The following is a 12320-nucleotide window of genomic DNA, read 5'->3' as shown; positions in this document are numbered from 1 at the left end:
GGCTAATAGTGTCTGAGGCAAAACTCAAACTCTGGTCTTCCTGACTCCAGGTCCAGGACTTCATGCCATCTATTTTCAAAGTTAGTCATCTGTTAGTCAACTAGTATTTAATGCTGGGGATACAAAGAAAGAAAGAAAAAAGGCCCTGCTCTCAAGGAGCTCACAGTCTAACGTAGGAGACAATATGCAAACAACCACGTACATGTTTGTTAACTATAACCAGGGCATGTTAGGGGTAATCTCAAAGAGAAGGCCCTAAGATTACAGAAGGCTTCCTGAGGAAGGCAAGACTTATAGGTAGGGAAGCCAAGAGGTGGGCATGAGTAAGTAGAGAGTTCCAGGCATGGAACACAGTCAATGAAAAACTCAGAGTTGGGAGATGAAGTTTCTTGTGCCAGGGACATTAAGAAGACCAGTGTCACTAGATCACAGTGACTAGTGTCACTATCAACTGACCAGAGTCTATGGAGGGGAGGAAGGTGTAAGAAGATGGGACAGGCTGATATTTTAGAACCAGAGGGCAAAACAGGAATTGAAAGAATCCACTGATCACCTCCTGAAAGAGATCCCCAAAGGAAAACTCCTGGGAATATTGTAACCAAATTCCAGAATTCCCAGGTCAAGGAGAAAATATTGCAGGCAGCCAGAAAGAAAACAATTCCAGTCCTGTGGAAACACAATCAGGATAACACAAGATTTAGCAGCTTCCACAGTAAGGGAATGGAGGGCACGGAATATGATATTCTGGAGGGCAAAGGAGATAGGATTACAACCAAGAATCACCTACCCAGAAAAACTGAGTACAATCCTTCAAGGTAAAAAATGGTCATTCAATGAAATGAGGAAAAGACCAGAGCTGAATATAAAATCTGACTTTCAAATACAAGACTGAAGTGAAACATGGAAGAGGTAAACAGGAAAGAGAAATCATAAGAGACTTATTAAGGTTGAACTGTTTACATTTCTGCATGGAAAGATGATATTTGTAACTCATGAGTCCTTTGTCAGTATTAGGGTAGTGGGAGGGAAAAATAATTATATGTATGTATAGATAGATAGAGGGCACAGGGTGAGTTGAAGATGAAGGGGTGGTATCCAGAAAATAAAATTAAGAGATGAGAGAGGATTATACTGGGAGAAGGAGAAAGGCAGAAACAGAATGAAGTTAATTATCTCACATGAAACAGACAAGAAAAGGTTTTTACAGTGGAGGGGAAATAGGGGAAGGTGAGAGGGAATGAGTGAATCTTATTCTCATAGGATTTGGCTTAAGGAGGGAATAACATACACAATGGGGTATGGAAATCTATCTTACCCTACAGGAAAATAAGGGGGGAAGGGGACAAGAGAGCAGGGGGTTGACAGAGGGGAGGGAAGACTGGGGGAGGGGATAATCAGAAGCAAACACTTCTGAGGAGAGACAGGGTCAAAAGAGAGAACAGAATAAATAGATAGGATGAAGGGAAACATACTTAAGTTTTTCACAACATGACTACTATGGAAGTGTTTTGCATGACTACACATCTATAACCTGTACCGAGATGCTTGCCTTTTCAATGAAGGTGGGTGGGGAGGGAGGAAGGGAAAAAATTTGTAACCCAAAGTTTTAAAAAACACATGTTAAAAAAAAAAAAAGATGATGGGACAGGTAGGAAGGAGCCAGATTATCGAGCCTAATGAGTAGAAGAACTGAGACACGAACTTAGGTTTGTTGACTTGCAGCACAATACTCATTCCACAACAACACACTGCCTCTGGGAGAAATAGAGACAGAAGGATGAAACAATTTGGCCATGGGTTTTGGCACAGGTGGGACAAGAACCCTGGATTCTCCTAAATCCTGATCCAGGATTTTTAAACTGTATAGACAACTATTTCCTTAAGGACTCTGACTGAACAGTTCCCTCTGAATCTCACAGCACTTGTTTCACAATTCTCTAATGAACTTATCCCACAATATGACATATTATAGTGATTTGTGTCTGGGTCTTATTCCCCTGTTGGACTGTCAGGTTCATATGAGAAGGGACCATATCTTATTTAAACTTTGTACTTCCTCCAGTCGCTAACACAATAATCTCTGTATATAGCAGATTTTTAATAAGTGTTAAATGAATGAACCCAAACTCTCTACTTTTGAATGAGATGTGGGAAGAACAGGTGTTTTCTTTATCATTTGGAACACTAAACAGTAGCCAGCAAAGGTGCTAGGGGAAAAGCAGCGGGTTTGGAGTCGGCAGATCAGGGTTCACGACTTGAGTCACTAATATCTATGTGACAGTGGGCTAGTAAGTCACTTCATCTTCCTTTGAACTAGTTTCCCGTGCTGCAGAAAGCCTGATACTAACTAACTACCTCACTACTGTGAGGACTATTGTGAGGACCAAATGAAATAAGCATTGTGTAAACCTACAGTACCCTATATCTCCACTGTTATTACCCAGCCCCAAGATTTTGGAAGTCATTTTCAGCTAGAAAGAGTCATCAGTTAGGTATGTCTATATAGACAGTCGTCCAATTCAGGTCGTGCATCCTTTAAAAAAAAAAAGTCATGTTATCTTTTCTTTCTACATGACCCTCCTATACAATACATTCCTTCTCCCTCCCCAACGGAGGAGCCAAAAAAAGGGGCCTGCGGGATGGGGGAGTACTTCTGCAAAACTCACCCTTATACCCACTCAGTGTGATAGTCTGCGCGATGTATGCTACGTCCCTGATCCGTAACCTCTGCAAAGAAGGCCCCTGGGGAAGCGCATTTTCTCCCCTCTTCTTCAGGGCCACGCTTGGTCATTATTATTCTGGCTTGCATGACCTGTCGCCCACCAAAGGATTTCAGGCAGCCTGTGAAAACTGTAGGGGAAGTTTTCTACATTTTGTGCAGGCCTGTTATAAGTGCACAATGCTCAGCCTTAGGGTTTTTTTTCTCTCCATTTGCACTGTTGTAGTCATTGTGTATACTGCTTTCCTGATTCTGCTTACTTCACTGTTTCAGTTCATAGAAAACCTTTCATGCTTCTCTGTATTCTCACATTTATTACAGTATAGTTAATATTAATGTATCATAATTTGTTTAGCCATTCTTCAGCTGATAAGACTTCTACTTTTTCCCCCCAGTTCTTTACTATTACAAAAAGTAGTTATGAATTTACAGCATATATGGGACCTAACCTCCTTACTGTGGGATCTCTGGGTCAAAGACGATGGACATTTTACTCCCGTTATAAGCGTACTTCCAAAACTACTTTCCAAAATGATGAGACCAAGACTTCACAGAATGTGAAGTTTGGATTCAGTGAAAGGGCTGCACTTGAGGACCTAGAGGGCCACATGTGGCCTTGAGGCGGCAGGTTCCCCACCCCTGGCTTATCCACTGGGGAATGACTCTTGGTCTTATATTTGGTTTCTGGTTTTAAAAAAAATTTCACACTAGATCCATTTACTTTAAGTATATCAAAAATATTCAAAGCATTGATTCTCAAACAAATATGCAATTAAAATTGGTTCTATTTGTGTTGATTTCTTACATATATACGTGAGAGAGAGAGAGAGAGTGTGAGAGTGTGTGTGTGTGTGTATTTTTGACACTGGGCCCTCTTGGGTTGCCTCTTGCCTGGGCTATTTTAATAGAACCCTAACTTGTCTACCCATCTTCTGACTCTCATATCTCCAAAGTTACTCTGCAAAGGCCACCAAGATTATTTTCCTACTGCAGTCTCTGATCATTTCACTTCTTACAAACTTGCAATGGTTCTCCACTGCTTAGTGAATGAAATGCAAACTTCTTATTCTGGCAATTAATAGTTATTGATTGACATTCAAAGCCCTCCACAATCAGGCTTCAATCTGCCTTTGCCAGCTATACTACTTCCCCTGTGTCACATACCTTACCTTCCAGCCAAAGCATACTTCTCAACAGCTGGCCTGCTCTTGACATTCCCCAACTCAGATATTCCACTTCCACCTTGGAGCCTTTTCATAAGTGGTCTCCCATGACTGAAATTCACTCACTCCTCATCCCTATTCCTCTATCCCCTAGCTTCCTTCAAAGAACAACTCAGTGCAATTTCCTACTTGCAGCCCTTTCTGATCCTCGTTTGTAATTACTAGCATTCTAACTGCCCCGAAAAGACTTTATAGTTCTCTCTTCCACATCTCAAGTTTTCAATATATTGTGGGTTGGCATAAAAAATTAAATGGGAAATTTTGGGGAGTTTCGTGGAAGGCACAGATGACAAGCAAAAGGCCAGTAGAAAACACAGAAAACGTTTAGAAACTCAGAAATGCATAAAATATGTGCATAGTATTATATAATATCAACCCAAATTTTATAATAAGGTATTGTAAACACTCCACAAAAGACAAAGAAAAAAAATTCAGACTTCTCTGGTACAAAGGGAGTGCCAAAAATTTTTATGTGGATTTTCCAGATTGTGGGGGCACCGCACTCCTAACCCCTTCGATGTAGAAGGGTTAACTGCAATTTTACTTTATGTTTGCTTTTCTTTTTGTATCCCCAGAGAGACTGGATTGAATTTTATCAGAATAGGGAACTTCAGATGATGAAGAAACTTTCTTCTACTCACTTAGAAAGGCACTTGCTTTTCAGTTTGTAGTCATAAAGAGCTGCCTGGGGCAGGGAGAGATTAACTGACCAGCCCAAATCCTATCTCCTCTAGGTAAAAGAGGTAGAATTTGAATCCAGGTCTTCCTGCTTCTAAAGTGAGCTCTCTTATCCATTACACTACTGGCCTAGCTCTTAGGTATTTAATGAATGTTTGAATTAAACTAAATTCAAGTGTTATCACCTCCATGAAACCTTTCCTGATTCCTGAAGGTGAACTTTCTTTTCCTAGAACCCTCTTTTGCACTTCTATAACATTCTGCACTATAACACAGTTATCTGTATAGCATTAAACACATGTTGTGCATGTATGCCTATGGTGCTATGGAAAGAGTGATGGATCTGGCCCTGCTACATACTCAGAACTGGGTGATCTTAGACAAGTCACTTTACTTTCCTTCATCTTTATTTTCCTCTATGTAATATGAGGAGGCTGAACTAAATAATTCTAAATTTTCTTACCGCTGTAAATCTTAAATACAAACACACACACACACACACACACACACACACACACACACACACACGTATTATAATTCTGACCTGGAGTCAGGAAGATCCGAGTTCAAAATCTGCCTTACTAGCTGGGTGACCCTGGGCAAGGCACTTCACCTTTTTCATCCTCAGTTTCCTATCTATAAAACGGAGATAAAATTGCAATTACCTCACAAGACTGTTGAGAAGATTAAACAAGATAAACTATGTAAAGGGGCTTGCTCTAGACTTTAAGTTTCTTGAAAGCAAAAACTGTGTTCATCTTTGTTTCCCCAGCACAGTGCTTTGCTCTGAAGTGGAGCTAAATGGTAGAGTCAATCCTAATACTGGCATGGGAAATAAACTTAAAAACCAATGCTAACTACAAGTGAGCCCTTGACTATTCATCACTATGTAGAGAAGTATAGATATCAAAACCAGCATAAATAAAATTATTTCTACTTGGCCCTACAAGGAGGTTAGACATGTTCACACACACAAATCCATTCATCCTCAACAAAGATGTACTAAAGATGTACCTACTATGTACAGTACACCATAAAAATACAAAGATTACCAGTGTACTGTGCCTGTCCTCATGAAGCTCATAATTTATTAGGAGACTAAAACACTCACATAGATAAGTGGTACAAATTAAAATGTCATAATTCAACAAATATTTATTAAGTACCTACCAGGTGCAAGCTATTGCACTGGGCAAAGAGGATAAAAAGACAAAAGCCTGGATTCAAATCTCATTTCTGACACTAGCTGTGTGACTTTGGGAAAGCCATTTAACCTCTGTGAGCCTCAGTTTCCTGATCTATAAAATGGGGGATTGATAATAATAGGTCACATTTTTATAGCACTTTCCTTTTTGCCACACATTTTGCATAAACTATCTCAGTTAATCCTCAAAACAAGCTTATGAGGTAGGTGCTATTATTACCTTCATTTTACAGATGAGGAAACTAGGGTACAAAAAAGGTTACTGACCTACCCAAGATCACAAAGCTAAGTGTCAGAAGCAGTATTATTACTCAGGTCTTCCTGACTTCAAGTCCAGGGCTCTATCCACTATGCCATACTTGTGATATAAAGCTTATGGAATTGTTCTGAGGTGTAAACCTGTAACTGTGTAAAATACTCTGAACAACCTTAAGTACTATATTAATGTCAACTATTATTACTAATTGAATGATGGGAACAAGCATTTATTAGGCATCTAATATGTATCAGGCACTCTGCTACGTGCTTACAAATCTCTCATTTGGTCCTCACACATGAGGTAGGTGCTATTATTACCCCCATTTTACAGCTAAGGAAAATTGAGGCAGACAGAAGATAAGTTATTTGCCCAAGGTCACACAGCCATTAAATAGCTGAGAACTCAAGTGCTCCTCACTGTAGGCCCAGGGCTCTATCCACTTCACCACCTAGCTGTCTCTAATGACGATGTGCATGGAGCACTATAAGATCAGATGAAGTAGTCATTTCTAGCTCGGCAGAATCTGGGAAAGCACATCTAAGAAGATAGTACTGTATCTGAGGTTTGAAGGGTGGATAATAATGTCAATGAACAGAAACAGTGAGGAAAGCATTCCACATACAGGGAATAGCCTAAACAAAGATGCCAAAGCAGAAAAGGGGTTTGAGCAGTCCACATGCTATTTTTCAGTCCCCAAGACTAACATCAACTTCTTCTATTTGCCCCCAAATGGGCCCCCTAAAAAAAGATCAATCATTCTTATCCTTAAGTTAAATGGAAAAAAAAGTCTGATAGGCCAGACAGAAGATTTTATAAAGACTGCTTACTAAAAGCTATTAAAAATAAAACCAAAGCTTAGTTAATATATAAGCAATAAACCAAGCAGTGGAATGCAGAGGAAAAAGCCTAAGTCTGGGATACAGGAAACTTGAGTTGCAGTTTTGACTCTGCCATAAAGTTACTGTATGATTTGGAGAGCAAGAGAACATGAACTCTCTTTGGATTTAACATCCCATATTAATAAAATGAAGGAATCTGGCTAGGCGGCCTTTAAGGACTTCTTGCGCGGACGGTCTATGATTCAATAATTCCCCTCTGTAACTCTATCTTTTCTGGCACTTACTTTGACAAAAAAGCTGGCCAACACATGTATACACCCTTCCCACTCAATGAGTCCCTAAGCCAAAAAAATGACCAGAAACTAACTGGACAAGATGTGGGCCAGTCACTTTTTCAACAACCTGAAGAAAAAGGAACTGTCAGTACCATGTATGAAGTATCATAAGTCAAATCAGGGCAAGGTACAAAGGAGTTCAATTTATCCAAGTACCAACACAACACGGTAAAGACTAGGAACCACTAATAGGTAGGCATTCTGAAAGCAGAACAAGCATACATTTCATAGAATCACGAAATGTTAGGGCTATAGAAGGCTTAGAGATCATTTACCTACCTACTTCACAAATGAGGGAGCTGACATCCAGAGACAGGCAAAGGAGATCAAGAGTAGACAAGCAGGCAGACTAGAAAAACATTACAAGACAAGAGCAGACACAAGGGTGGTCTGAAGTCCAAGACAAGTGGTCAGAGTCACAGAGTTTGCAATCATTGAAAGGTTGGGGACAACTGGCTCCAATAGCATGCACCAGAATTCAGGAGGCTAGTTCACATGGCCAGTTTCTCTATTTTTTTTCCCCTCGGTTTTCTACAGGAGGTAGGGACCGACTGGTCCCTTCAGACTGAACAGGCTCTGCAGTTTAGAACAGGCAGTTGCCAGCACCTGGCAAGAATGGATTAGTTAGGTAGGGGACCAAGAAACAGTTGCTGGTGGTCTGAAGCTCAAGTCAGGCTCCTCCCAAACAGGAAAGCTGGAAAGCTTGTATTTGACCTAGATATCCCTCTCTTCCTAATGGAGACCGAGGGCAAGAAAACCAGTCCTACAGTGAATTTCAAAAGATGTCATTCCAAAAAAACTTAGGCCTTCTGACGTATACAGTTCCAAATATGTGTAACATTACAATTTATAAGGTGCTCTCTTCTCAAAAACCCAGTTAAGTCCAGATATTTAAGTACTATGACACCCATTTTACAAATAAGGAAACCAAAGCTCAGAAAGCTTAAATGATTTGCCCAAGGTCACAAAGGCTAGGTGATTCAAACCCTGTTTTCTTGACTCTAAATTGAATGTTCTTTTCACTACACCACAGTGCTCTGGCAAGGGGCTTGGGCAAGAAATTCTTTCTTAATTTATGAAATAATCTCTAAAAAGGCATTCTGGTGTAATGGAAAGGTCACTGGACCTAGAAGACCTGTCTAGTCTCATCAGTGCTACTAATTTGGTGTGTGACCCTAAGCAAATAAGTCCCTCCCCTTCACTTGGCCTGGGATTGTTCATCGGTAATTTCCAATGCCCCCTCTGGCTCTGGCTCTTTGGACAAAGGATTTTGCAAGAGAGTTGGTATGGTATGGAAGGATGTCAGTGAAGATGATCTAACTCAGCTAGTGGCTTTTTCTAAGGGATCAAAACATTTTGAAGTCATCAGTCTGCATGTTAAAGGGGCACCAAAGTGTAGCGGGGGAGAAATGGAGGGAGAAGAAAGGAAGAACTCCACTGACCACAGTGCTGGCCCTTAAGTGGTCCTGGAAACCACAATCAACTCCTTGGCACTAGGAATTTTCATCATGAAAGCCTTTAAATCCACCAACAATTCTGATCATCATTCCTCCTCCCTCCCCAAATCCATCATCAGCTTGAATAATCCTCCAGTCACACCGGCACCATAACCCTGAGAAACAGCATCTCCTTAGAGAAAGCTCCTTCCCAGGTCAGACCCAGGGAATAGTAAAAGGCTCCTGAACTGTGAGTGACTCAGCCCATTCAACTCAATTTTAGCAAGTTCATGTAATCTTTGGGTCCAGGACTATCTAATTTCAGGTTTTCCAACAGTCAGGGCTTGTACTAAATTTTATCAGCCTTCCAATCAGAGGCCTCAGTGAACTTCTAGGATAAAATGCTTCAAAACACAGAGTTTCTTGTGTCCTGGCAAGCCTCCTGTTTTTCTGGCTTTGCGAAGGTTAGCCAAAGAGGGAATTACAGGTGGAAGGTGAAGGCTGGAAAGGAAAGGACTTTGCTTACTGCTCTGCAACCTAACCGGTGCCGGCACTGCTCAATGAAACTAACAAGGGGGGGCAGCTAGCTGGCGCAGTGGATAGAACACCAGCCCTGGATTCAGGAGGACCTGAGTTCAAATCCGGCCTCAGACACATAACACTTACTAGCTGTGTGACCCTGGGCAAGTCACTTAACCCCATTGCCTAAAATAACAACAACAACAACAACAACAAAAAGAAACTAACAAGGAAGGAAGGTCATGTGGGGTCCTTATCTGAGGCCACACACTTAAAAAAAAACAACCAACAGTAACAATTTACATTTCTATATCATCCTAAGACTTTCAAGGCAAAATGACTTTGGATGAGTATCAACCCCATATTACTGATAGGACAACTAAGGCAAGGCAGTAGAACACTGATTCAAACGGAGGTCTCCAGTCCTATTCCGGTATTCTTTCCACTTCATTACAATGGAGTAAGAGACACATAACTTAAACTAGTTCATTTTCTAAGAAAACAAACATTTCAATGGGGTGAGCACTGGAAGAAATTAGACTGCCCATATCTTTTGAGTCCTCTTCTCTACATTTTCCTAACTTCCAGGCATAACGTCCAACCCTACTGGTCAACTACTATTTGAGAAAAGAACATATACTGTCTCTATTTTGAGTCACTAAACCTGGAAGGATGACAGAGGTTGCTTTGGGAGAGGCTTCCACAAATCTAGAATTTTCCTATTCCAGAGCTTCAGATCTGAGTCACTTTATCAGGAAGTAAGACTCCCTCTGTGCAAAACCCTTGCATATCTTCCCTTGAGAAAGAAGGCAGGATGCTACCTTCACCCACCACCCTATTTAACACAGGAAAGATCAACAGTCAGGAGATGGATAAATAGGTCTTCTCTTTCTCTCTCTCTCTCTCTCTCTCTCCCATGCATAATGCCAGCTGCATCCCTCACATTAAGCTTGAGGAGATAACGGGTGTAGTGGGGGTAGTGACTGGAGTTTAAGCAATACTAGGAGAGAAGAATTCCCTACCTACCCCTCCACCAAATCTTAGCCCTAGGGGGATTTTGAGATAATCTACTCTAGAGACTCCTCCCCACCACCCTCATTTTATAGATGGGGAAACTAAGGCCCGAAAAGGCTAACAACTCACCCTGCTTTTCAGGTTTACAAAGTGCTTTTCTCACTCACATCATCCCTGTCTGTGACAGGCAATGCCAGTATTGTTAACCCTATTTTAAGGATGGAGAAAACCAGTTCAGAGCTAAAGTGATTTTGCCTGCCCTTGGTCAAGCAGTGGGCCAAGAAGGATCTGGAACACATGCCTCTCGCTTTCCATCCCTCTGTTAGCCAAAAAGGTGAGACAGGAGGCTGGACTAAATGACCTGGAAGGTTCTATGAACTCAGGATTCCTCTGGTCCCCACCCGCTCCTGCTCCTTCTCTTCATCCCCCTCCTCTCCCCTAGGATCACTGAGATGTCAGGACCCCGGGGGACAGGTCTGGAGTGGAAGCGAAAAGAAGGGAAGGGAAGGCTGAGGATAGAGAGGAACACCCCCCACGGGAGTCCACTTCGGGGAGGGGGGGTTCCGCTGTGGGGCCAGGAGGGAAGAGAAGTCACGGGGTGATGCCTCGGTCAGTTCCATCACATTGAGCCGCGGGTCGGGGAAAAGAGGCCGGAATCTCCCTTTTTTCCTGCCCACCCCCACCAGCAATACTGAGAAATGGGGCATTCCCCGCGGCCCCCTGCGGGAGAAAGGAAGCGAAGGGTCGGTCACCAAGAGCTCCCGGCTTTCAGGATCTAAGGGCGGTTCCACTGAAGCAGCTAGGATGGGGTGGGGGAGCGCGAGGGGGCGGCCGGCACCATCGGGGCGGGGGGGGGCACCAGGGGGCGGCCAGCACCATCGGAGCGAGCTGGAGAGGGGGCGCGAGGGGGCGGTCGACACCATTGGGGAGGGCGGGGGGGGCGCAAGGAGCCGGTCGACACCATTGGGCGGGCGGTGGGGGGGGCAAGAAGCCACAGACCGTTACCTGTCGCCGAGGGCGCCGCCGCCCCACTCTCCCCAGCCCATTCCGCCTCCGTAGGGACGGCCCCCGCCTCGGCTCTCTCCGCCTCGTCCGGCACCTCCAGCTCCATCGCCGCTGACGGGCCCGAGGCGAGGCGGGGGCCGGCGGGGGGGAAGCCCCGCCAGGCCCAGCCGGCTCCTCGGCGGAGGGAAGGGGGCTGCTGCCGCTGCCGCGCCGCCGCCGCCGCCGCCGCCGCCGCCGCCGTGGAACAACAACCGCCGGGAGAGTCGGGGCTGACAAGGAGAGAGGGAGGGAGTGAAGGGGGAGGAGGGAGGGAGGGGACGGGGAGGGAGAGAGGGAGTGGGGAGGGAGGGGGCGGGGCCGCGGCCGTGTCTCGTCACGCGCCCTCTCTCCCTACCAACCGGGAAAGGGATTGGGAGTGGGGAGGGAGCGGGTTGATGTCTTCACGCCGAGGCGGGAGAGCGCCTCCCTGGGGCGAGCTGGTGAAAGGGCAGTCGCAGGGTCGTGCCTTGTGACCCTTGGCCGTCCAGGAGGCCGGCGTGGGGAGGGAAAAGGAGCTCAGAATTGGAAGGAGCCTAACTCCATCACTTTCTCCACGAATGCCCTCCAGCTCTCGTCATCATCATATTAATGATGATGGTGGTGATGGTAACTAGCATTTATACAGGGTGACCCAATAGGCTTGGTGCAGTTTTAAACTATCAAAGCTTATTAAGCAGTGCATATAGTGCTTTAAAGTTCTCAAAGCTTTCTACAAATAATGTCTCATCTTTATCAACACAACAACCTTGGGAGGTAGGTGTTATCTCCATTTTACAGAAGAGGAAGCTGAGGCAGACAGAAGTTATATGACTTGTCCAGGGTCGCACAGCTAGTGATTGTCTGAAGCCAAATTGGAACTTGAGTCTTCCTAACTCCAGGTCCAGCATTGGTTTGAAGGCTTCCAAGGACAGGGAACCCACTACATCCAGGGGCAGCTTATTCCTTTTATTTCGTGTTAGGAAGTTCTTCATATCAAGCTTACATCTTTCTCTTTCCAATTTCCATCCATGCTCAATGTTTCATCCATGTGACAGCTAGCTCTTCAGGTAC

At 43.9% G+C, this 12320-nt stretch overlaps 1 protein-coding gene across 7 annotated transcripts in view; it reads right to left on the bottom strand.

Annotated features, from left to right (window-relative positions):
* Positions 1–11552, bottom strand: part of PIP5K1C (phosphatidylinositol-4-phosphate 5-kinase type 1 gamma) — a 139054-nt gene extending 127502 nt beyond the window's left edge. For 3 of the 7 annotated variants that reach the window (XR_002321122.2, XR_013486417.1, XM_020969192.2), the window contains exon 1: positions 11232–11511. Coding sequence is in view for 5 of the 7 variants with exons in the window: in XM_020969192.2 (XP_020824851.1) it covers positions 11232–11337 (106 nt within the window). In the remaining 2 variants the exon portion in view is untranslated. Of the gene's footprint in view, positions 1–11231 lie in introns of all 7 variants that reach the window. The other 4 variants (XM_020969193.2, XM_020969195.2, XM_020969196.2 and 1 more) reach the window with 4 other exon arrangements.
* Positions 11553–12320: the final 768 nt, after the last annotated feature.

The sequence above is a fragment of the Phascolarctos cinereus genome, unplaced genomic scaffold (genome assembly GCF_003287225.1).
Source record: "Phascolarctos cinereus isolate Bilbo 61053 unplaced genomic scaffold, phaCin_HiC Scaffold_4;HRSCAF=312, whole genome shotgun sequence".
NCBI classification, from domain to species: Eukaryota; Metazoa; Chordata; class Mammalia; order Diprotodontia; family Phascolarctidae; genus Phascolarctos; species Phascolarctos cinereus.
This window is presented reverse-complemented; position numbering and strand designations above follow the sequence as displayed.